Source organism: Schistocerca americana, chromosome 3 (assembly GCF_021461395.2).
Source record: "Schistocerca americana isolate TAMUIC-IGC-003095 chromosome 3, iqSchAmer2.1, whole genome shotgun sequence".
NCBI classification, from domain to species: Eukaryota; Metazoa; Arthropoda; class Insecta; order Orthoptera; family Acrididae; genus Schistocerca; species Schistocerca americana.
This window is the reverse complement of record NC_060121.1, coordinates 239,081,357-239,108,764: the sequence shown is the minus strand read 5'-3', so window position 1 is coordinate 239,108,764 and position 27,408 is coordinate 239,081,357. Positions and strand designations below refer to the sequence as shown.

The 27,408-nt window shown below is 41.0% G+C and overlaps 1 protein-coding gene across 1 annotated transcript in view; it reads left to right on the top strand.

The window, feature by feature from the left end:
• The window catches only part of LOC124607455, an 83,971-nt gene that overhangs the window by 11,146 nt on the left and 45,417 nt on the right, over positions 1-27,408 (top strand). The window contains exon 2 of the mRNA XM_047139790.1: positions 8,162-8,322. Within this exon, the coding sequence (XP_046995746.1) occupies positions 8,162-8,322 (161 nt within the window). The remainder of the gene's footprint in view (positions 1-8,161; positions 8,323-27,408) is intronic.

Sequence of the window (27,408 nt, the reverse complement as noted above, 5' to 3'; positions counted from 1 at the left end):
AAGAAATCCAGCGGCGTGAGGTCTGGAGAGCGTGCAGGAAACTCGATTGGTCCGCTGCATCTTATCCACTGGCCTGGCACATTGTGATCCAGGTATGCTCGTATGTCCCTATGATAATGCGGCAGGGCGCCATTTTGTTGGATATAAAACTCATCATTACTGTATAATGCACGAATGGCAGGGAATATGGAGTCAGCAAGCATTGTTAGGTACGTTTCTCCAGTAACAGTACCTTCAAAGCAGAAAGGCCCAATGAGTCCCCTTGCAGACAAACCACACCACACATTTACACCAGGCAAATTCACAGCCTTTTCAACTGTAATGTGAGGATTATCTTCAGCCTAGTACACACAATTGTGCCTATTGATAGTTCCATTGAGTTTGAATCGGGCTTCATCTGACCAAATTATGCTATCCATAAATCACGGTTCACGTCTCACCATCTCCTGAACCCATTCACAAAATTCTGACCTTCGATCTGGATCTTCGTCACTTAGATGTTGCACTAGCCTTGCAATGTACACACGAAACTTTCCTTTCTTCAGAATGTATAGCACACTACTAGCACTTACATTACTCTTACGTGCCACTTGCCTTGAAGATTTTTTAGGCGAATGCTGAAACAGTTCCAAGACCGCAGTTGTGGAATCATCGCTTGTAGCTGTACGAGGTCGCCCTGATCGACCTTTATGCACATCACACACTGTTCCATCAATTTCGAATTTGCCTCATATATGTGTAATTGTTAACCTTGAAGACGATTCTGTACCATTCTCACTTCTCCACTGTCTTCGAACCACAGCTACATTCTCAAACTTCCAGTACCACTTAATTATCTGCTTCCGCGCTTCAAAGCTCAAACGCACGTCCGCCATGTTGCAGTTACTTCCTTGCCACTGCTGCCACCTGTTGAACACACATAACATTACTTTCTCACAGATATTTAACCTTGTAGAACGGAAAATAAATTGTCTATGACAGTTCAAATTGTGTATACCTTTTTTTACGCACCCTGCATATCGCAATCAGGTGTTTTTATTTCAAGAAAATGATTTATAAAGACTTTATTACGAAGGTTTTTAACAGGATCGAATTGGAACTTTTTTACAGCTACTTACAAGTCGCCATCAGTCTTCCAAGATATTAAAAATACTTCAAACCCCCTCCCCATTTTACCCATTCCCTCTGAAAATTATCGTATGAACGTTCTTGTAGATGTTGTCTACTATATTACACTCGATGAAAGAAGTTCCCTGACAGCAGGTAAGCGCAAACAATAAATGGCTATAGAGCTGTGACAAAATTGAAGCGTTACCATAGAGATGTATTGAAAACCACGTTACGTGACTGGCTGAAGTAGACGTGCGGAGCAGCCACACCAATGTCACGGCTGCTGTCAGGCATCTTCTTTCGCCAACTCTAGTTCACGTTCACAACGCTCAGAAATACCGGTCTTTCTTATTTGATTTCTATCTTTTCAAGTAGTCCCCTCAGCCATCTCGCCTTTTCAGAAAAGCAAATGGGATGTAGTTTGTTCTGCGAATTCAAAAACGAGGAAAAGACAATGAATCTAAAAGGACTGAAACCCCTCGCCCCACAATTGAATGCCGTGAATGGTCCTTTCCCACTACTTCCTACAGAGAAGATGGTATTCTTCTCGGCATGCACTGAAACTTATGTTAATTGGTTGGTTGTTTGTATGTGAGGGCACTGAGCAGCAAGGTCATCAGCGTCCTCATTAACCTAATTGGAAACAAAAGTGACTAAAATGTTTAAAAATATGTACCGAAAGGTAGAAGATGGAATATAAATCTCATCCGCCTGATACACTATCACTCTCTCTCACACTTTCACACGGAAGAAAAAAATATATAACAGTCATTTTCTGAAATTCAGTTTGACAGTACACAAATTATAACTACATAATAGCTAATGTAATGTAGCAGGGAACTGTGCCTGGCTGATCACTGAGAAAGTAGGATGTACTAATCATCCTAAAATCCATTATCTCTTGCCTAATAAACCCCATAGAAGCGCAGACATACCACATAATCTTAAAACACAAACCCCATTCCATTCGTCGTCTCCTAAAACAGCTGGTAAGCCGGTTGAAACTTTTATCTGCCTATATAAAGCACATTATGTTAAAATGTATGTACAAAACATTGCACACTAGTGGATTCTCTCGCCACAGTACAGTGCTCCATCCAGAGGCACATTAAAATTACTTCCTGACTATTTGAAGCAAATTGCTAATCTTTGCAACACTTAAAAGTTTTATTAAGATCTGACTGGATATTTAGTCAGCCTTTTTCATTCAGACTGTATTGTAGATAACTGTATCACCTACAAAAGTGTGAGGTTACTAGTAGTACTGTCTGTCAGACCATTAACACAAGACATGTGTAGTTAGGATACCAACACACTTTTCTGAAGCACACCTGCAGTTCCTTCTACATTTGTCGATGACTCTCCATCCAAAATATCGTGCTGTCATCCCAACCAAAAATCTCAAACCAGTCAAAAATTTAATTCGATACCCCATGTGTAAGCATTGTGTTGGTGCATCTGTTGAGAGCAGACTGTATAGTTTCTAATGGTTTTTACAAACATTAACGTGTGCAGCGCAATAAATTGTACAAACACCAAAAATGAGACACGGAATATGTAATTTTTCTTAATCCATACACTATTCTTCAGGTCAATAAATATCCTGTGCTACACACTTTGTAAAGTAGTTTGTGTTCGCAGCGTTCAAGATACATCCATACCAAATTTTCTTAAAATCGGTTCAGGGGTTTGGTTGTGAACAGGTAACAGACATACTCCTTTCAGCATTTACGGTGTTAGTATGGATAAAGGATTCTTCCCATTCCATTGGCATGACGATTACAGGAACTTTTTGTGCGCACTCTAATTAATCTAAACTTGTCTTCAAGGTCCCTAAGCGAGTGACATATATGGGTCTGTAGTATACCCTTAATTGGGTAGTTAGGTTAGGAAACTTTAAAAGGGAAATGATTAGGATGATGTTAGTCACATACGGATGATGCAAGAATAGGTCTAATGATGAATAAGAAAATAGGAATACCGATAAGCTACCATGAGCAGCATAGTAAAAGCATTATCGAAGTCAAGATGGACAAAAAGCCGATTACCCACCACAGTAGTACAAGATTATATACCAACTAGCTCTGCAGATGATGAGATCAAAGAAATTATATTTAGACAGTTAAATGAGAGGAAAATTTAATACTGATGGGTGACTGGAATTCAGTAACAGGAAAAGGAAGAGAAGGAAAATTGGCAGGAGAATACGGGCTGGGGGCAATGAATGAAAGAGAAAGCCACTTGGTACAATTTTGCACAGAGGAAAATGTAATCAGTGCTAACATTTGGTTCAAGATTCATGAAAGAAGGTTGTGTATGTTGTATCCTGTTCTGAAGGAAGGCAGGAAGAAAGAATGAAAGGCGCAACTATGGTTATATAAAAGGCGTTTACTTAACTCAGTGAGTTACCGAACATAATACAGTCAAATCCAAAGTGTAATTTCATGAATCCCAGCTCATACCCGAGTCCATTACACTATAGCCACTTACGGAGAGAGGCTGTGTAGTTGCAGGCATTGTTCACCATAGCCTGAGGTGGCCTCTTATCCATATTTATGGCTGCCTGTAGTGGCAGTGCTCATAACGTCTGGTGCCGACCTCAGAACTATGAACAGATATATTTGCTAGTCGCTGACACTTCCTTATACGGTAATGGTGAAGTGCTTTCCCACAGAGTTGGATCTAAGGAAAGGTTGCATTTGCATCCAAGCTTTGACCAAGGCTCAGTGCAATGAATGACTGGGGATGGTAATCGAGAAACTGGTCATGGGGTGCACAACCTCATCCAGGAGCGGAACGTCTTCATGAACTGGCGACGACCGTCTGGTGGGGTTGGAGGCAAGGAGAAAAGTGGGAGGGTGGAAAGGACCAGATCTCCATAGCAAGGGCTGCTGACTCTGCGATGATGTCGACAGTGCCACGTTGGCGTACATAAGCTCCCCTTCAAGCACAAGCGACGTGGGACCTAAGGGAGGCGAAGGCAGCTGGGGCTGCGATATCCCATATGGTTCCATCTCTGAAACGGAGAAATCTGTGGTAGGGTCACGCAGCCAACAGGAGCGGAGATGATCCATCCTGATGCTGCCAGTGCATTCTGGAGGAAGCCTGTACAAGATAAAGAGAGCAGCTCAAGAACTGAATGGTGCCGTCCCGTCCGCAGCTCGTGGTTGTGCGGTAGCGTTCTCGCTACCCACGCCCGGGTTCCCGGGTTCGATTCCCGGCGGGGTCAGGGACTTTCTCTGCCTCGTGATGACTGGGTGTTGTGTGATGTCCTTAGGTTAGTTAGGTTTAAGTAGTTCTAAGTTCTAGGGGACTGGTGACCATAGAAGTTAAGTCCCATAGTGCTCAGAGCCATTTGAGGTGCCGTCCCTTTCCTAGCGTCTGTTTTTGTCAAAGGCTCTGAAAAATATGTGTTCACTGACATTAAATTTAGTGTGCTGCAGGGGAAGAACCGACTGCTGTGGTGCAAGCGCCAGATGCTGCAGTGTTCTGTTTGGCACCCATGCAATAGTTCCATAGGCGGCTTTAGTGACTAGTCATTTGTCACCAAATAAAACGCACTTCCATAAAGATACTGGTGGAATTTTTATCATGTCATAGTCAGTGGCAAGTGCTTCCTTCTCTAACTGAAAACAATCGCACTGAACCTTGGTCAAAGCTTGGATGCAAAAGCAACCTGTTTATCCATAGACCCAACTCTGTGCAAACGCACTTAACCAATCCCGCATGCAGAAGTGTCCACTACTAACGTGACTGGCTTAGCAGGATCAAAATGCATTAAACAACTATCACTTGAAAAAGCTTTCTTCAGTTACTGAAAAGCAGTTTGACAGTCGCGAGACAACACAAAGGAACATTTTTCCTGCGTAATCTGTGAAATGGAGCCACAATTTGCGCTGCGTTCAGAATGAAATGAAGGTAGTGAGTGAGTTTTCTTAGGACAGCTTGAAGTTCACTTATGTTGCAAGATTCTAGGAGGTCACTAATTGCAGTTAAATGAAACTGTGAAGGATGGATGCCCTGAGCTTTGATGACATGACCCAGTACTCGATTTCAGTTAGAAAAAAAAAGAACACATATCTTTGTTGTACTTGAGAGCAGCAGCTGAGACAACTTGAAATAAACTTCTCGGATTAGAGAGATGTTCCTCAGGGTTGTTTGGGGGAAGAAACCAAACAGCGAGGTCATCGGTCTCATCGGATTAGGGAAGGACGGGGAAGGAAGTCGGCCGTGCTCTTTCAGAGGAACCATCCCGGCATTTGCCTGGAGCGATTTAGGGAAATCACGGAAACCCTAAATCAGGGTGGCCAGACGCGGGATTGAACTGCCGTCCTCCCGAATGCGAGTCCAGTGTGCTAACAATTGCGCCACCTCGCTCGGTGGTGTTCCTCAGGAGTACAACCCGAGACCACAATATCATCCAAATATTTTGCGTGTGAAAGCATTGTAGTAGTCAGCTGTTCAGGTAGTGGTTGGCGCTGAAGCACTGGAAAATGCCAAACGTAAAAACTTGAATGACGCCTTATGGATGCTGATCATAAAAACTTTCTGAGACTGCTCGTCCAATAGAATCTGCAAACAGGCACTCCGTAAATCTGTTTTAGAGGAGAAGTGACCTGCTCCTAGCTTGTCCATCAGTTCGCCAGGCTGGTCTAACGGAAATGAGTCAATCTCTGTTTGAAGTTCATCTTTCACTTGAAACCAGCACAGGGTCTCAATACACCAGACGGTTTTCTGATGAGTACAGTAGGAGATGCACACAGACTCTCCGCTACTGCAGTGATTATGCCTTTGTCCTGCCACTTTAACAGTTGCTGTGCCACTTCATCTCCACTGCTTGAGGGACGGGCCGTGCCCGGCAAAAAAGGTTGCGGATTTTCCTTCATTGTAATCATACCTGACAGCTGGTTGCCTTGCCTAGGCCGTCCTAAAAAGTTCGCTAAATTATGCACAGAGTTTTGAGACGCTGTCTCGTGGTACAGAGGTATTCACAGGAAGTACATTGTCCTGAATTTGCAACCCAGAAAGATCGACCAAATCAATACCAAAAAATGTATTCACTGATGCTTTAACACAACACTGTGAATGAATTTGTCTTTGTAACTTTACGGAAAGTGACAGGTAGGCTATAAACACCAGGAACTGGGGTGTCATGAATGTTATAAGCTGAGGGGTCTGCGACTTGTACAATGTAGACTTTCGTTACAATTCATACGTGCGTCACTGAAGCTCCTATATCTAACTGCACGAGCAAGTTGCGATCAGCAGTCTGCAAAGTGACAAAGTTTGCTTGCTTGCCGCTTAGTCGGAGAAGAGATCTGAGACTTCTGCGACAGTGATTTTAACACCGACGTGGCACCATGATTAGCGCTACATGGGTTTGAAAGTACGACATTGATATTCATAGAACGACATTTGGGGTGAGGAACAGATCGTTTGTGCGACTTCCTCTTTTGCAAACACAATGAATGTACTTGTCTTGCCTCAGTGGAAACATCTTTGCGTCATGGGAGCGGCATGCCTGCCGTTTGGGAGACGTGAAGCACAGAGGGCAAGGTTTAAGACGGCGTGCAGTCCGCGGCTGCTGTTGCCTACGTGCCACTTCCCTGGCTGTGACTTGGAATGACGCGGCGCGTGAACTGGCCGTGCGACCTGTTTGCCATCAATCCTGCTTTGCAATACAGAAACGTGAGGAGAACCAAAAGTCTACCGCACCACTGTCATAACAGTCCTGTGACTCAATTAACTGCAACATTTGCTTCAATCTAGGGTCAGAATACTTAAGTATTCTAGAACCACACACATACTGCAAGATAGCGTCTCGAATCGTAGCCCCACGCCCGGGTTCCTGGGTTCGATTCCCGGCGGGGTCAGGGATTTTCTCTGCCTCGTGATGGCTGGGTGTTGTGTGCTGTCCTTAGGTTAGTTAGGTTTAAGTAGTTCTAAGTTCTAGGGGACTTATGACCACAGCAGTTGAGTCCCATAGTGCTCAGAGCCATTTTCGTTTTTCGAATCATAGCACCACTGTAGTATCGACTACATTCACATTCAGTCTTCCAGTGGCTGGTCTGGCCTTGTAGAACGGCTACCTTCTGTTTCTAAAATTGAAGAGGTTGCCTCTGCAAACGGAGAAACTATTAACGAGCAGGAGCCCGTTCACTTGTTCATCACAGTATTTATCTAATGCAGCAATCAAGACCAAATAGTTCAATGCTTTCGGAGCGGGCGGTGGGAAAAAGTTTATACCCCTGTCTGTATACTGCAGCACCTGCCGTTGTCAAAAAAGGCGGTTTTCTGTCCATACCTTGAATATGATGTGCAATGAAGAGGGCGTCGAGCTAGAGTGGTATCCGAAGCAGTCTTCCTGCTGTGCATCGAATGCCCTGGTAATTGTAGTGTTGTGGCGCTGCTTTAACTGCCACAAGTGACGCCAATAAATTGGTTTGGAATTGTAGCAGTTGTATCATTGCTGTTATGATCTTTTGGATATGCTGGGCCTGCAACTGAGTTTCTTGACTTAAAGACTGTTCCTGCGGTACATTGCCCATGATTCAGCACACAATAGACACTAATAGAAAACAATGTAATCAATGGAGCTGTAATCCATGTGGCTAGTCATGTGGCTAGGGCCTCTCAGCGGATAGACCGTTCGCAATGTGCAAGTATACTTTTTGCCACCTTCTTTATTGCTTTTCCCACTCTTTCTGCAACATAAATTTTTTTCTATAGTCTTCTTAGTAAACCAGCCATGAGAAATTCAGGTGAAAGACGTAAATTTGTTCTTGACTATGCCAATTCAATTATATGAAATCACTGCTATGTTTTACAAGATTTTTTCAGGAAACTGCTTTAAACGCAGTTTGCTTACTTTTCAACCTTAAATATGAAATCGTTGTACCGAGAAGTGTCAGAAGAATCCACAAACATGATTTCTCCGGCAGGTGATTCCTGTCCTATCTTTCTCTTTTGTGTTTGCTTTGGTGTCATCGCCCAAAATTTATCACCAAAGAGTCATTCACTTAATTGACCGCTCGTGATCCCATGTGCGCAGTCCTCTGACAGGAAGTACGGCGAGTGGAGACTTCAGCAACAGCGAGGAGCAGTGGGCGTGGCTGCGAGACGTCCGCCGCCAGTTGCGAGCCGACTCCGCAGCTATGGATCCCGTGGCAGAGCTGCGCATGCCGTCCACAAAACGCAGCGTCTCGCCCTTGCGTGAGTATCAAATCGATGAACAAAACAACGTACTCATTGACAGTCTACTCATACTAGCAAACAACTTTCCAGAATGATAATCTGCCACAATGGCTGTCTTGTTCAAAATGGTTCAAATGGCTCTGAGCACTATGCGACTTAACTTCTGAGGCCATCAGTCGCCTAGAACTAAGAACTAATTGAATCTAACTAACCTAAGGACATCACACACATCCATGCCCGAGGCAGGATTCGAACCTGCGACCGTAGCGGTCGCTCGGCTCCAGACTGCAGCGCCTAGAACCGCACGGCCACTCCGGCCGGCCCTAGGCTGTCTTGTGCTGGATGAGATTATGCTTTTGTTCTGTCTTTTTCACTGTTGCTCACTTTCAACTGTGTAACCATTTTTAGGTATACGGTACAAAAGTTTTACTACAGTTTCAGATCCACGCAAAATAGCACATTCTTTCTGCACTTTGGCTTTTAATGACTTTTGAAATACGGTGCACGACAGTCGGACTGTTTCTACAACGTATCCCACTCGAAAGAGCCCCACAAACATGTGTAGTAATTCCACTGAAAATGAACTTCGAAATTTGTGACGTTTGACGTGGCAACACTGCACTCTGCAACATCGTTTGACGCAATATTGTTTCCGCGCTTTACTGTGGATGGAGTTCAGAGTTCAGTGTTTAGTGACAATGTATCGCTATTCTATCGAAGAGCGCGTGTTTCTTGTGAAACAATATTGGATTACTGGTTCCATGTAGACATGTCAACGAATGTTTGTTGAACAATTTGGAGACGAGCATATACCGTCTAAATGATGCATACAAAAGTTAATGAACAAGATGGAGAGCAGTGGAACGGTGTTGGATCTTCGCGCTGGGGACGGCCGCCATTACCGGAGGGAAAAGTCACACGTGAAACGAGTGTTGGTCTCTCCTGCAAAGTCTGTTCGACGTTTACCTGAGAAATATCGAATGTCACAGAGCACATGTCACAGAGGAAGCCAGCCTGTATTCATACAGGTTTTGCAGTTGTTCAGGAACAGAATGTCAGTGACAAAGACAAATGCATTGCATTTTGCCGTTATTTTCATCAATTTGTTGCTCAGAGGCCAGAAATATTGCAGTACACCTGGTTCAGTGATGAGGCGTGGTTCCACTTCTCTGGCTAATGAAAATCCACATGCACTGTTCGAGCAACCTGTGTTTTCACAAAAGATTCACATGTTCTTTGCAATATCACAGTGTCACATCATTGGACCAATTTTTATCGAGTCTACTGTGACGAGTGCAGTTTACATCGAAGTTTTTTGGGAATTTGTGAACCAGCTGGATGATGAAGAACTTACCCTCAGCTGGTACCAACAGAAAGGCGCCACATGTCTCTAGTGACCATGGCCAAGGTTGAATCATTTGTCCCTGGCAGAGTGTAATTTAAGCAAATGTTTATTTGTGGGGCCTCTTTCTGGTGGGACACCATGTAATAGAATATTAACAATTTTTCTTAAGTTCTGTTGTTTTAGGGGTGATCGTTGTTGAGGTGAGAATTTAAGGAGATGGGACCTGGATAAACTGACTAAACCAGAGGTTGTAGAGGGTTTCAGGGAGACCATTAGGGAACGATTGACAGGAATGGGGGAAAGAAATACAGTAAAAGAAGAATGGGTAGCTTTGAGGGATGAAATAGTGAAGGCAGCAGAGGATCAAGTAGGTAAAAAGACGAGGGCTAGTAGAAATCCTTGGGGAACAGAAGATGTATAGAATTTAATCGATGAAACTGAGAAAATATAAAAATGCTGTAAAGGAAGCAGGCAAAAAGGAATACAAACTTCTCAAAAATGGAATCGACAGGAAGTGAAAAACGGCTAAGCAGGGATGGATAGAGGACAAATGTAAGGCTGTAGAAGCATATCTCTCTAGGGGTGTGATAGATACTGCCTGCAGGAAACTTAAAGAGACCTTTGGAGGAAAGAGAACCACTTGTATGAATATCAAGAGCTCAGATGGAAACCCAGTTCTAAGCAAAGAAGGGAAAGCGGAAAGGGGAAGGAGTATACAGGGTGAAAAGTATTTAAACTGACAAACTCTGGGAGGTTGTAGGGGCATCAAAACAAATATTTTTTCCCTAATGTCATTTTTTCGTATATGGCGTATTTAAACCGGTAGAGGAAGATTTCTCTGGCGGAAATTAATAAAACCAGCAAACACTTTTCCATTTTTTATGACCAAGAGACAACACATTGACACAACCCAATTTCAATTACAGTAGATTTTCAAAAATGCCTCCATTGACACGTAAACAAAGGTTACACCATTGGATCATGTTCTGTCTGACACAGGAAAAAACTCTAGGAGTATCCTGAATTGTTCCTATTGCTGCTACTATCTGGACAACCAGATCCTCTTCTGATGCAACAGGAGTTGCGTAAACAAGGTTGCGCACCTCTCTCCACACAAAAAAGTCCAGAGGGGAAATATCTGAGGATCGAGCAGGCCATGGTACAGGACCACCTCTGCCAATCCACGTTTCTGGGAACCGTCGGTCCAGGAATCGACGCACAGAACGACTGAAATGTGCCGGCGCCCCGTCATGTTGGAACCACATGCATTGTCTTGTAGGGAGCGGGACGTCTTCCAGCAATTCTGGCAATGCTCTGGCGAGAAAATTGTAATAGTGCCTGCCATTTAATGGCCTAGGTAGCAGATACGGCCCAATTAAACAGTCCCCAACAACACCAACCAACACATTAATGAAGAACCGCACTTGATGAGCACTAGTAACTGTGGCATGTGGGTTATCCTCACTCCAATCATGCGAATTGTGCATGTTGAAGACTCATCATGCCTGAACGTTGCTTCATCGGTAAACAACACAGAGGATGGAAATGTAGGATGCATTTCACACTGTTCCAGGTACCACTGCGAAAACTGTGATCTCGGTGGATAATCAACTGGTTCCAGGTTGTGGACATGCTGTAGTGAAATGGACGTAACAATTGCTCTTGAAGGACTGTTCTTACATTTGTCTGATTCGTCCCCATGTTACGTGCAATTGCACGAGTGCTGATTGAAGGATCCCACTCCACATGCTGCAAGACAGCAGTGTTCTTACCTTACGACGGCGTCCCTGTCCAGGTAATCTGCTAAATGACCCGGTGTTGATACACAGCAGTAAAGATCGTATGATGAGGGATACGGCGATCAGGATATTGTTGTTGATAAACCCGCTGTGCAGCTCGTCCGTTGTGGTGCGCTCTGTAGTACGCACCAACCATATCAGTGTACTCAGTCCAGGTGTATCGCTCCATTAGTAAACAGAGACAATGCACTACTACACTGGTGGACAGCAGTTGCCTACAACCGAAGAGCATAATACGCCATCTAACAACTGAAGATCGTAATACGGCCTCTAACAACTGAAGAGCATAATATGGCCTCCACTGCTTTAAATAATCCTCATAGGAAAACATGACATTAGGGAAAAATATTTGTTTTGATGTGCCCCTACAACCTCCCAGAGTTTGTCTGTTTAATTACTTTTCACCCTGTATATAGGGTCTATACAAGGGCAATGTACTTGACGACAATATTATGGAAAGGGAAGAGGATGTAGATGAAGATGAAATGGGAGATATGATAGTGCTTGAAGAGTTTGACAGAGCACTGAAAGACCTGAGTTGGAACAAGGCCCCAGGAGTAGACAACATTCCATTAGAACTACTGATACCCTTGGGAGAGCCAGTCCTGACAAAAGTCTACCATCTGGTGAGCACGATGTATGAGACAGGCGAAATACCCTCAGACTTCAAGAAGAATATAATAATTCTAATCCCAAAGAAAGCAGGCGTTGACAGATGTGAAAATTACCGAACTATCAGTTTAATAAGTCACGGCTGCAAAATACTAACGCGAATTCTTTACAGATAAATGGAAAAACTGCTAGAAGCCGACATCGGGGACGATCAGTTTGGATTCCGTAGAAATGTTGGAATACGTGAGGCAGTACTGACCCTACGACTTATCTTAGAAGATAGATTAAGGAGAGGCAAACCTACGTTTCTAGTATTTGTAGACTTAGAGAAAGCTTTTGACAATGCTAACTGAAACACTCTCTTTCAAATTCTGAAGGTGTCAGGGCTAAAATACAGGGAACGAAAGGCTATTTACAATTTGTACAGCAACCAGATGACAGTTATAAGAGTCGAGGGGCATGAAAGGGAAGCAGTGGTTGGGCAGGGAGTGAGACAGGGTTGTAGCCTATCCCCGATGTTATTTAATCTGTATATTGAGCAAGCAGTAAAGGAAACAAAAGAAAAATTTGGAGTAGGAATTAAAAATCCATGGAGAAGAAATAAAAACTTTGAGGTTTGCCGACAACATTGTAATTATGTCAGAGACAACAAAGGACTTGGAAGAGCAGCTGAACGGAATGGACAGTGTCTTGAAAGGAGGCTATAAAGATGAATATTAAAAAAGAAAAACAACAATAATGGAATGTAGTCGAATTAAATCGGCTGATGCTGAGGGAATTAGATTAGGAAATGAGACACTTGAAGTAGTAGATGAGTTCTGCTATTTGGGGAACAAAATAACTAATGATGGTTGAAGTAAGACTGGCAATGGCAAGGAAAATGTTTCTGAAGAAGAGATATTAGTTAATATCGAGTTTATATTTAAGTGTCAGGAAGTCATTTCTGAAAGTATTTGTATGGAGTGTAGCCATGTATATATTTGAAACATGGGACGATAAATAGTTTGGACAAGAAGAGAATAGAAGCTTTCGAAATGTGGTGCTACAGAAGAATGCTGAAGATTAGATGGGTAGATCACATAGCTAATGAGGAGGTATTGAATAGAATTGGAGAGAAGAGAAATTTGTGGCACAACTTGACTAGAAAAAGGGATCTGTTGGTAGGACACGTTCTGAGGCATCAAGGGATCACCAATTTAGTATTGGAGGGCAGCGTGGAGGGTAAAAATTGCAGAAGGAGACCAAGAGATGAATGTACTAAGCAGATTCAGAAGGATGTAGGTTGCAGTAGGTACTGGGAGATGAAGAAGCTTGCACAGGATAGAGTAGCATGGAGAGCTGCATCAAACCAGTCTCTGGACTGAAGACCACAACAACAACAACAACAACGACAACAACAGCAATTGTTGATCTTGCTTTGCTGTAATATAATTTTATAAATCGATTCATTATGTGTGTTGGAACAAAAAGATAACACTCTAATTAAAATTTGAACTTCGAAAATAACCGCTCAGCCGCAGAAACAGTACAGAAATAATTAAAAACAGGTAAAATACTGTACATGAATCTCGAACACTAGCAGCTTCAATGGAATTTTGTATTACTAAGAGTTGTGTTAAGTCAACTACAGAGGATAATGTGGCTGTGGATATTACATATGGTAGTGATGTAGATTAAACTAGTGAAAGTCACCCACATAATGATTTGAGTGGATTTGATGCATTCAACATGACACTTAAGAAGACAAGTCAAAGAAGTCAGCATAGAGGAAAATACAAAACCAGCGATTATGCTTTGCCATGATTGACCCTCACCATAGAGCACTCCCTTCCCCCCCCCCCCCTCTCCCCCCTCTCCTGCCCCTCCCTCGCATGTGGGCAGTTCAGAGTACAGGGTAGGTACACAGCTGCAAACGGTGTTGACAACAGTCTCAAAGCCATCCAGGAAGATGTAGGCAGCCTCCCATGTGAGCATAGAGTTAGTCTCTGGTAGTCAAGGGAAGAGCAGTTGATAATGGGTGGGGAGGTATGCAGATTGAAAGGATGCCATCACCTGAAGCAGATGCAGCCTCCCATGTGAGCATAGAGTTAGTCTCTGGTAGTCAACGGAAGAGCAGTTGATAATGGGTGGGGAGGTATGCAGATTGAAAGGATGCCATAACCTGAAGCAGATGCTGTAAGAGAGTTATTGTCGGCGTCGTAAGGACATTGAACATGATGAGATGGATGACATTGAAGTGCATTGATGTGTCCTATGGTGGGGTTCAAGGAACACTGAAGACAAAGATGGTGTTGTCTCACACTGTAATAGATAGGGAAAACCATAGACATTGATGTGGAACACTGACCTATGTGAAAGAAAAAAATCCTGTGCAGAAGAGACACTGCACTCAGGGAGCAAAGGACCCGAAGATGAATCATTCGGAAGAGAAATGGAACCTCGGCCTGGGGACCAACAACAGTAGAATCAGAACTGTCATCCATACTAGGGGGAGGGGATCATTTAAACACCAGGCCGGTTTGAAACGATTAAACGACACTGTTTGCTTCTTCCCATTAAATAGAACGTCAAAGGTGTTCTGTCTTCTACTGAGTACTCAGTGTGGGCTAGAATAGGAGGGCTGGAGTGCAGCTCTGACTTGAGTCATCATGTAGCATAACGTAGTTGCAATGTTCAAAGTGTGAGGAATGTTATGAGCCCTTGAAGGGCACGCTCATTTAACCAGTTCTGGAAGTTCATTAGTTGTTAGAATGGCCACGGGCTTGACAAACTGAGTGAGTAGGACAAGGCCTTCACCATATGAGACTTTTGAGATGGGGCTTGGAGGTCAAATTCAAAGATATAGTAGCAACAGCAATTGAGAGATTCATACCTCATAAACTGGTAAGAGATGGAACTGATCCCCCATGGTACACAAAACAGGTCCAAACGCTGTTGCAGAGGCAACGGAAAAAGCATGCGAAGTTCAGAAGAACACGAAATCCCGAAGATTGGCTAAAATTTACAGAAGCGCGAAATTTGGCACGGACTTCAATGCGAGATGCCTTTAATAGGTTCCACAACGAAACATTGTCTCGAAATTTGGTAGAAAATCCGAAGAAATTCTGGTCATATGTAAAGTACACAAGCGACAAGATGCAGTCAATACCTTCGCTGTGCAGTGCCTATGGTACTGTTACCGACGACTGTGCCACTAAAGCGGAGTTATTGAACGCAGTTTTCCGAAATTCCTTCACCAGGGAAGACGAATGGAATATTCCAGAATTTGAAACACTAACAGCTGCTAGCATAAGTTTCTTAGAAGTAGATACCTTAGGGGTTACGAAGCAACTCAAATCGCTTGATACGGGCAAGTCTTCAGGTCCAGATTGTATACCGATTAGGTTCCTTTTCTTAGAAGTAGATATCTTAGGGGTTACGAAGCAACTCAAATCGCTTGATACGGGCAAGTCTTCAGGTCCAGATTGTATACCGATTAGGTTCCTATCAGATTACGCTGATACAATAGCTCCCTACTTAGCAATCATATACAACCTCTCGCTCACCGATAGATCTGTACCTACAGATTGGAAAATTGCGCAGGTCGCACCAGTGGTTAAGAAGGGTAGTAGGAGTAATCCATCGAACTACAGACCTATATCATTGACGTCAGTTTGCAGTAGGGTTTTGGAGCATATACTGTATTCAAACATTATGAATCACCTTGAAGTGAACGATCTATTGATACGTAATCAGCATGGTTTCAGAAAACATCGTTCTTGTGCAATGCAGCTAGCTCTTTATTCGCACGAAGTAATGGCCGCTATCGACAGGGGATTTCAGGTTGATTCCGTATTTCTGGATTTCCGGAAAGCTTTTGACACCGTTCCTCACAAGCGACTTTTAATCAAGCTGCGGGCCTATGGGGTATCATCTCAGTTGTGCGACTGGATTCGTGATTTCCTGTCAGGAAGGTCGCAGTTCGTGGTAATAGACGGCAAATCATCGAGTAAAACTGAATTGATATCAGGTGTTCCCCAGGGAAGCGTCCTGGGACCTCTGCTGTTCCTGATCTATATAAATGACCTGGGTGACAATCTGAGCAGTTCTCTTAGGTTGTTCACAGATGATGCTGTAATTTACCGTCTACTAAGGTCATCCGAAGACCAGTATCAGTTGCAAAGCGATTTAGAAAAGATTGCTGTATGGTGTGGCAGGTGGCAGTTGACGCTAAATAACGAAAAGTGTGAGGTGATCCACATGAGTTCCAAAAGAAATCCGTTGGAATTCGATTACTCGATAAATAGTACAATTCTCAAGGCTGTCAATTCAACTAAGTACCTGGGTGTAAAAATTACGAACAACTTCAGTTGGAAAGACCACATAGATAATATTGTGGGGAAGGCGAGCCAAAGGTTGCGTTTCATTGGCAGGACACTTTGAAGATGAAACAAGTCCACTAAAGAGACAGCTTACACTACACTCGTTCGTCCTCTGTTAGAATATTGCTGCGCGGTGTGGGATCCTTACCAGGTGGGATTGACCGAGGACATCGAAAGGGTGCAAAAAAGGGCAGCTCGTTTTGTATTATCGCGTAATAGGGGAGAGAGTGTGGCAGATATGATACGCGAGTTGGGATGGAAGTCATTAAAGCAAAGACGTTTTTCGTCGCGGCGAGATCTATTTATGAAATTTCAGTCACCAACTTTCTCTTCCGAATGCGAAAATATTTTGTTGAGCCCAACCTACATAGGTAGGAATGATCATCAAAATAAAATAAGAGAAATCAGAGCTCAAACAGAAAGGTTTAGGTGTTCGTTTTTCCCGCGCGCTGTTCGGGAGTGGAATGGTAGGGAGATAGTATGATTGTGTTTCGATGAACCCTCTGCCAAGCACTTAAATGTGAATTGCAGAGTAATCATGTAGATGTAGATGTAGATCTTTATGCTCTGTGTGCACTCCACGTAGAACCCACAGGAATGCGGAGGATCAAGAGTTGCTGTAGCATGTGAGTGCCATCTTCAGAGTATGATGCCATCTCTCCACTAAGCTGTTACTCTGGGGATGTATACTGTCATATGGAATTTCTTCACGCCACAGAGCTTGCACAGGTGGGAGAACAGTGCTGACTTTAATGTGCAGCCCTGGTTTGTGGTAATAGTACAAGGGCAATCAAATTGAGCAATCCAGGCATTGATGAAGGCAAGAGCTACAGTCTCAATTGTGATATCAGGGAATGGGGTGGCTTCAACCCACCATGTCATACCATCAGTAATAGTCAGGATGTACCAGAAGCAGTCAGATGGGGGTAGAGAACTGATGATGTCAATGTGGATGTGTCGTAACCTGCCCTTTGATATGCTAAACATTCCAAGGGGTGACTTGGAATGTCTATTGACTTTGCTCGTTTGGCATGGTGTGCATCCATGTGTCCACTTCCGGCAGTCCTTTTTAATCCCCGGCCAGATGAAGCGTTCCATTATGATGGTAATCGTAGCTTTAACCTCTGGATGGGTGAGGCCATGAAAAGAGTAAAAAACTGCACAATGGAGGGAGGGGGAGGGGGGGGGAGGGGGACGACCATGCAGAGTGTACCTGTGGAAGCATCGCAGAAGATAAGTGTTATGTTAGAGCACAGTTTGAATCCTGAAGCAATTACGACAACTCTGGTTTGTTTGCTTGTAGGTTGGCAAGGTCATCCATATTGGAGATGGGTGATCATTGTCCAATATACCATGCAAATTGAATAATTTTTCAATGAGAGCAAACCAAGTGCATGGATTGTCTGTTGAGAGTGGAGGCAACTTTCGCAGTTTGCCCCTGAGCGAGTGGTGTGAGTAAGCAGGCTGATGCGGGAGGTAAGAGGGCTAGTGTTGAGAGGTGAAATCTTGATTGAGTATAGGAGGTTGTCTGGCTGGGTCATGGCTCTGGGATGTCATGGTGTAGGGCTCACCGAGGGGAGTAGCAGGAACAGAGATGAGGTTGACTTGCACTGTAGAAGGTGGCACTGTCATCAGATGCAGCAACTGAGAGGAGCATGCAAACACTTCATAGGGTGCGTCACCCAAGGCTGCAGTATGATAGTAACAACATGCAGGACATGAAACAGATGCATTACTGATGCAGATGAGGCAATCGATGTTGCGTGGTGTGAGTGGGGTGAAAGTGCAACACCAGTGAATGTGATATGTGGTGCATTGTCGAGGCCCCAAAGCTGGCAGGGGGGAGGGGAGGGGGGGGGGGGGGGAGCGACCATAAGGTGCATGCAGAGAATAAGTTGCCCTGGGCACAGAATGAGGTGTGTAACAGTTTGTGGAACCCCAGCTACAAAATGTCTGTTCCAGGGAGAAACACATATTGGAGCCGCACTACACAATAATCTCAAATCTGAAACACACATGAGGTGGAGATTGAGGCATCTGTGCATGTGCACATGAGTCCAATCCAGGTGGGGATGCAGAATGTGAGATGCCAAAACCACGCTGTTGTGGGACCTGCAGTTTAGGCCATGTGGATATGGTGTAATGACAGGAGCACATTTGTGTTCCATTTTAGGGTTGTTTGAACTGTATGTCACACAATCTTGATATGAAACGCCTTGTGGAAGCACATGGAAGTGCACTGGTAATGGTGGAAGGTCTACTGTGCATATTAAACAACAATGACAATTGAAAAATTTTCACAGAGATGAAACAAACAACGAACACAGTCCGGGTCACCAATATGGATATAAAATATGGTAATGATGTAGACTATGCTAGTAATAGTCAATAACATAATGATTTGAGTAGATTTATTTGACATGAGAACACAATACAATGTGGCACTTTACAAAGCATGGGATGAAACATAAGAGAGGGAGATAAAAGTCAAAGAATCGGTACAGAGGAGGATCCAAAACCAGCGATTATGCTTTGCCATGATCGGCACTCACCACAAAACCATTTATTTTTCAGAACATTTTTGAAACCTGTTACCTGGTCTGGGAGTTAACAGCATAAATCATCCTCATATTCATTTTTAAGAATTACTGCTGCATTATAAATTTCTTTGCAGCAAGCAGAATTCAAAAGTTCTGGGTAATTCTGAAGAAATGGTTAACATGATGCCTACCTTCAAATCTGTCTTGTAATGGGAGTGTTTGGATGTCTGTGTGGTTTCTTGAGCCAGTATGTGTACTTTTACTGAAAAAAATATCAGTAGCTTGAAAGTTAGTGTGAATACTGTTTTCCGTTATGTGATTCTATGTTCCACACTTCAGTCTGCTACATGTGAGTGGTTGCCTTTTTCTTATTTTACATAAACTTAAGGTTTGATGGAGATATTGTAATTCTGTCAAAGAGGGCAGAGAACTTGGAAGATCAGTTAAACTGGAATGGATAATAGTGTCTTTAACAGAGGTTTTAAGCTGAAAATAGACATAAGTGAAACAAAGGTAATGGAGTGCAATCAAATGAAGTCAGATGATGCTGAAGGAATTTAATTAGGTTATGAGACACTGAAAGCAGTGGGCAAGTTATGCTATTTGGGCAGCAAAATACCTAAAAAGAGTTGATATATAGGTGTTAAAATGCAGACTGACAATAGTAAGAAAAGCTTTTCTGAACAAGAAAAGATTTTTAACATCTAATATAAATTTAAGTGTTAGGGAGTCTTTTTTAAAAATATTTTCTGAAGTGCAGCCATTTATGCAAGTGAACCTTTATGGTAAACAGTAAAGGCAAGTAGAGAATATAAGCTTTTGAAAGATGGTGCTACAAAAGAACGTTGAAGACCAGGTGGGTAGATCAAATAATTAATGAAAAGATTTGGTCAAAAGTCTTTATACTACTTTGGTGTGGCCCACCGTGAATTCCTCTCCTGTGCTGATACCTTTTCATCTCAGAGTAGTTCTTGTACCCAATATCCTCAAATTTTTTGATATATTCCAATCTCTGTGTTCTTCTACAGTTTTCTCCTTCTATAGCGCCCTTAAAAACTATGGAAGTTATTCCTTGATGTCTTAACACAATGCCCTATCATCCTGCCCCTTCTGCTTGACAATGTTTTCCACATAGTCCTCTCCTCACTAATTCTGTGTAGAACCTCTTCATTTCTGATCAGTTGACATTCCTTCTATAGTATCAAATTTCAAATTCTTTGATACTATTCTTTTCCCATTTTGGCACAGTCCACAGTTCACTTCCACACATTGCTATGTTCCAGACATACGTTCTTAGAAATTTCTTCCTTAAATTAAGGCTGATATTTAAATTAGAAGACGTTTTTTGGCTGGGGATGTCCTATTTGCCTGTGTGCTAGCTTGTTTTTCACGGCCTCCCTGCTTTGTTCACCCTGTGTTAATTTGCTCTCAATATCATGTAATTCCCTCACTTTTTCTACATTATGATCTCCAATTTTATTGTTAAGTTTATCTCTAATCTCATTTCTGCTACTCCTCATTACTTTTGTCTCTTATCATTGTGCAAAAAGTATAGAAACAAAAAAGTTTTGTGTAGAGAAACATATAGAAGCATGTGCCTGTGAGCTTAAATTAAATAAAGGCACATTTATAATTGTAACTGTATATAGGTCCCCATCAGGAAATTTTCATCTATTTCTGAAAAATTTGGACTCCTTGTTGTGCTATCTGTCAGACAGGGGGAAGCAAATTATTATTTGTGGGGACTTCAATGTAGATTCTCTGAAAGAGGGTAACAGGAAAAATGACCTTGAAGTATTACTCGGTTCTTTCAATTTGACACCCATTATTGATTTCCCTACTCGGGTGGTAAAGGATAGCAGCTCACTGATAGATAACTTCTTTATAGACCAAGATAAGTTTAACCAGATAAATGCTCAGCCTGTTGAGAATGGTCTTTCTGATCATGGTGCGCAGCTAGTTACAATATATGACATAGCTCCATTCAGCAATACTAAACAGTCCTCCAAAGTAGTACGTTCAGTCAACGATTTAACAATTGCAAATTTCAGGGAAAGCCTACAGCAGTTAGACTCGGATGAGGTGTACCGTGAACCTGATGCCAATTTAAAATATAATTTATTTCATGACATTTTTTTAAATGCATTTGAAAACTGCTTCCCCAAGAAAATAGTTAAATATACTCGTAAGAAACCTTGTAACAAACCATGGCTTACTAAGGGTATAAAAATATCTTGTAACCGGAAAAGGGAAATGTATCTGACAGCAAGAAAGAGTAGTGACCCAGAAACTATCAAAAATTATAAAAACTACTGTGTTATATTAAGAAAAGTTATTAAAAAATCCAGGAGTATGTGTATCATGTCTGAAATCAGCAACTCTGATAATAAAATTAAAACAATTTGGAATATTATTAAAAGAGAAACAGGTCAACCAAGAGCAGAGGAAGACAGTATTACCATCAAATTGAATGAAAACTTTACGAACAAAAAGTCAGAAGTTGAAAATATTTTTAATAATCATTTTCTAAATGTTGTGGATATAGTAGGATCCAGGTGTTCATTAGAAGATGCTAGGCTGTTAATGGAAGAGGCCATACCTATGCAATTTGATACAATTGAAATCTCACCCACTTCTCCCTCTGAAATTAGGAAAATAATAAACTTGCTTAAAAGCAAAATCTCTCATGGAATTGATGGCATTTCCAGCAAAATACTAAAAGCTTGTTCTCAACAGATAAGTAAGATTCTCAGCCACCTGTGTAATAGCTCTCTGGAACAGGGCATTTTCCCTGATAGACTGAAATATACTATTGTTATACCTTTGCATAAAAAGGGGGATAGATCTGATGTCAACAATTACCGTCCAATCTCCCTTCTAACAGCTTTATCCAAAATTTTTGAGAAAGTAATGTATTCAAGAGTAGCTTCACATATCTGCAAAAATGAAGTACTAACAAAATGTCAGTTTGGTTTCCAGAAAGGTTTTTCAACAGAAAATGCCATATATGCTTTCACCAGTCAAATTTTGAATGATCTGAATAACCGAACACCACCCATTTGGATTTTTTGTGATCTCTCAAAGGCTTTTGATTGTGTAAATCATGAAATTCTGCTAGACAAGCTCAAGTATTGTGGCATGAGTGGGACAGTGCACAAATGGTTTAATTCGTACCTAACTGGAAGAGTGCAGAAAGTTGAAATAAGTAGTTCTCGTAACATGCAAAGATCAGCACATTCCTCAAACTGGGAACTATCAAGAATGGGGTTCCACAAGGGTCAGTCTTGAGTCCTTTGTTGTTCTTATTATATATTAATGATTTGCCATTCTATATTCATGAAGAGGCAAAGTTAGTTCTCTTCGCTGATGATGCAAGTATAGTAATCACACCTGAGAAACAAGAATTAACTGATGAAATTGTCAATACTGTCTTTCAGAAAATTACTAAGTGGTTCCTTGTAAACGGACTCTCACTGAATTTTGATAAGACACAGTACATACAGTTCCGTACAGTGAATGGTATGATGCCATTAATAAATATAGACCTTAATCAGAAGCATATAGCTAAGGTAGAATATTCCAAATTTTTAGGTATGTCCATTGATGAGAGATTAAATTGGAAGAAACACATTGATGATCTGCTGAAACGTTTGAGTTCAGCTACTTATGCAATAAGGGTCATTGCAAATTTTGGTGATAAACATCTTAGTAAATTAGCTTACTACGCCTATTTTCACTCATTGCTTTCATATTGCATCATATTTTGGGGTAATTCATCACTGAGGAATAAAGTATTTATTGCACAAAAGCGTGTAATCAGAATAATAGCTGGAGTCCACCCAAGATCATCCTGCAGACATTTATTTAAGGATCTAGGGATATTCACAGTAGCTTCTCAGTATATACACTCTCTTATGAAATTTGTTATTAACAACCAAACCCAATTCAAAAGTAATAGCAGTGTGCATAACTACAATACTAGGAGAAAGGACGATCTTCACTATTCAAGATTAAATCTAACTTTGGCACAGAAAGGGGTGAATTATACTGGCACTAAAGTCTTTGGTCACTTACCAAATAGTATCAAAAGTCTGACAGATAACCAACAAGTATTTAAGAAGAAATTAAAAGAATTTCTGAATGACAACTCCTTCTACTCCATAGAGGAATTTTTAGATATAAATTAAGAAAAAATAGAAAAAAACAAAAATATAAAAAAAAATAAAAAAATAAAAATTAAAAAAAATAAAGAAAAACAAAAAAACACAAAAACATAAAGTTGTTATATTAACTTAAGTATGTTGTTAAATTAACCTAATTATGTCATGTATTGGAAAATTCGACTCGTTCCACATCATTACGAAATATCGTATTCATGATCCATGGAACTAGTATTAATCTAATCCAATCTAATCTAATCTTATTGGTTTACTCCCAATCCATAGTGTGTGCTCATTAGAGACTGTTCATTCCATTTAACAGGTCCTGAAATTCTTCATTGCTTTTACTGATTTCATTAATAAATCTTATCATTGGTAACTTTCCACCCCGAATATTAATCCCACACGTGAATCTTTCTTTTATTTCTGTCATTACTACTTTGATTACATGCTGAATAGAGTGTGAAAGACTACCTCCCTCTTTTGTACGCTTTCTTGTCCAAGCACTTTGTTTTTTTTTTTTTTTCATTTTGGTTATTTTTATTTTGTATACTACCTATTTTTCCTCATAACTTACACATATTTTCCCAAGAATTTAAAAAATCTCGTTCTGTTTCACATAGTGAAACATTTTTTCTAGGTCAATAACTTCTATTAACTTTTCTTAAGTATTATTTCCATTATCACGTGCAAAGTCAGAGCTATTTTCCTGAGAATTTTGAATCAACAAATCCAATGAACATGCATTGATTTTTCTTAAGTCCTACTTCCCTCTCTGGTGCCTTTACATTTCCTAAAGCCAAATTGATCATCATCTGATGTATCCTCAGTTTTCTTTTCCATTCTTCTAAATGTTATTCTCATCAGCAACTTGGATGTGTGAACTTTTAAGCTGATCGTACAGTAGTTCTCACCCGTACCTGCCCTTACTCCCTTCGTGATTGTGTAGATGATATTTTTCTAAAAGTCTGATGGTACATCTCCAGGCTCTTAGATTCTACAAATGAACTCTTTTAGTAGTTTGGTTGCCAGTTCCTTCAGCAATTTTAGAAATTATGAAGAAATATTTCTTAAGCTTTCTGCCTTTTTGATTGCAGGCCTTCCAAAGCTCTGTAAAACTTGACTCTAATACTGGATCACTTATCTAAGTCTTCCTAACAACTCAAACTACTTCTACTCTCTCATCACAGAATTCCTTTCTCTCACAGAGGTCTTCACTGTTTCCACCTATCCACTCTCTCCTATGTATTAGCAGAGGAATTCCTCTTGCACTCTTAATTTTGATGCCTTATCTTTTAATTTGACTGAATGTTGTTTAGACTTTTGTACATGCTGAATCAGTCATTCTTACAACCTATTCTTTTTCAATTTCTTCACATTTCACCTAGCCTTCCCTGCTCTTTCTGTTCATTTCATTCCTAAGTGCCAGTTCGCTGAACTTCTTTCTTTTCCTAAATTTTCTTGTATATTCTTCTTTCACGTGTCAATTGAAGTACTTCTTCTTTTGCGTAATTGATATTCGCATTTAACTTTCTTGTTCCGATAATTGTCTGTACAACTTCTGTGAATGACACTTTTAGAGATGCCCATTCCTCTTCAACTGAACAGCCTATTGAGGTATTCGTTATTATTATGTTTACAGCCTTAGAGAATTCCAAATATGTCTAACCGTTTTCTCAAATTTTGTATACCACTTCTTTCCATGATTTTTCTGGTTGCTTCTCTTAAATTTTAGTCTACTCTTCATCATTACTAAATTGTTATCTGAGTTTAGACCTGCTCCCCACAACCCAACATCTAATTTTGCAATCTCTGACTTTGATGTAATTGAGCTAGTATCTTTCTATGCCTCCAGGCCTTTCCCACATGCTTCCCAGGTTTGAATCTGTCATACTTTTTGTGCAGAGATATTTAAAAGTTTTGGAGTATTCCAGACATGTTGACAATGTCATTATACTATGGGAAGAGATTTTAGATGATTGTCAGTGCATATAGAACATACTTGGGATTTTTGAATATATATGGGCATGAAGGAGGAGATGTGCTGAAGTCAGTTGTCACAAGAATGGTGGCCATATGGAATGTTAGTAATGTGTTTATTCTCGAGTGCTTATCGTAGTCTGGATTCTCAGGGACAGTGTTATAAGGAGCTAACATACTCAGTCATACTACATCATATTGGCGAAACCATGGTTCCTGGATCAATAATTATTAGGATTATTTGCTTGTTTCATTATACTCTACTTTCTCCCTTTTATTTGTGCCAATAATAGTTATACACTTGGTATGTGTAATACAAATCATTTTAAGAGTATGTAGTCATGGTTATTGAATGTGTAATACCTGTTTAGAGTTTCAAAATAACGGGTCTAAAATGTATGGCAGTAAATTAATTGAAACGAACTGAATTTTCTTTATTCCCTTGTGCTCAAGTACTTAGCAAAATTTCACCAACTTTTCATGCCACTGAAGCAACAGAAGAGAATATTTTGTGCTGTAAAATTGTTTTTGCTTTATACATTTGGCAGAAGACCTGTAGAGCACTAAGGGAATTGGAGCAGGTGAAAGACAAATTCACTTGGTCTCATCTCATCTATTCCAGCTCTACCATAACCACATACAGCTCCTGGTGGTAGATTGTAAATGTAGGTGACAGGTGAATGCTTCACACACTGTCTGAATGTGGTAGAAGAGCTAGAAAATCTAGAAAGGTAAATGCAAATGCTGAGTCTAGGTACAATTGGGTGAGTGAGAGGGGGGGGGGGGGGGGGGTCAGTGAAGATCAGGATTTCTAGGTAGACAAGTATAGGGAAATATCAGCAGCACCAACAGTACAAAATGATGTAACAGAAGTAGAATTTGTCATGAATGGGAAGGCAGGACAGAGAGTGAATTACTGTGAACAGTTCAGAGCCTTTCCAGATTATTCTCTTCAGTATCAACAGAAAACCAATGACAGCAACAATAATTGAGGTATACATGTTGACATCAGAAGCAGATAGAAAAAATATATGAAGATATTGCGTGTAATTCAGTATGTTAGGGAGATGAAAATCTAGTAATCAGTGGTGACTGGAATACTGTAGTAGGACAAGGAATTGAAGACCATGTTGGTGATCCATGACCAAAACACTTCTTGTTGATGATTCATGTTGCATATTCCAGAACAGCTACATGAAAGTGTGACAGTGTATCATCATACATGTATGACATACACATTTTTTCACCATAAAGAACAGCATCTGCATAGGCGATTATCTTGTGTTGAGGGAACGAATGTATGTATGGCCAATATGTTAGCTTGGTAGAAAATGTAGGAACTGGCACCAGGAACATATGTGACATTAACAGTGTTAAAACATTGTTATTACTGCTACTGCGCGTATGTTGTATCAGGAATCCCATGGTTTCTGGTCCTATGTTTGTTAGGATTATTTGCTTGCTTCATTGTCCTTGACTCACCCCTTTCATTTGTACCTACTACAGGTAAACAACTTGTATAGCTATAAAATATGTCAACAGCAACTATTGTCAATATTCATGTAGGAATAACACAGAATGTTGAAATATCGTCAATTAAAAATACATTTAATTTAAGCTCTAAGTGGATAACTTCCAGCTTATATTACTACATCTGTTAGTCCAGCCTCAGAAAAGCTTGAGGTTTGCCAACTAACTACAACTATACCTACTTCTAGACCTATTATTGCAGCACTATTCTATACTGCCCCAATTGATAAGCTGTGTGCCTCAGCTGTCTTAGAATGTATGCATACCCGTGTGGGTGGCCATTACACTTCTTTTAACTCATTTCTTAATTTTTTAATAGTTGCTCTTAGTCATATTTCATTCATGCCTACTGTCCCTTCTGCTTTGTTTTTCTGATCTGTTGATATCATTTTGGTATTCAAGACTTTAACTTGAGCAGTTTTTATAGATATATGACACAGCATCATATTAACTCTAGTTCATAAATTTTAATAATTTTCTATTGTTTGCAAAAAGCAATCTAATTTTCTGCATTCCCTCTCTATATGCAAATGGGGACAAATAAAAATAACACGATCAGCAGATCCTTTTTCTCAACATTTAAACATTGGTGTGTTCCTGCACCTCACTTGATGTAGATGTTTGGGATATGTACCATGACCTTCAGCAGGTGCACCATATCTTGAGTAGGGTCAGTGTCACATATGCTGATCCTTAATACTTGGGAATATGTTGCGTATTCACCTAGCATTGCTTCTAATGTTCCAGTCAGACTGCCATTTGTCTAACCTACAGATT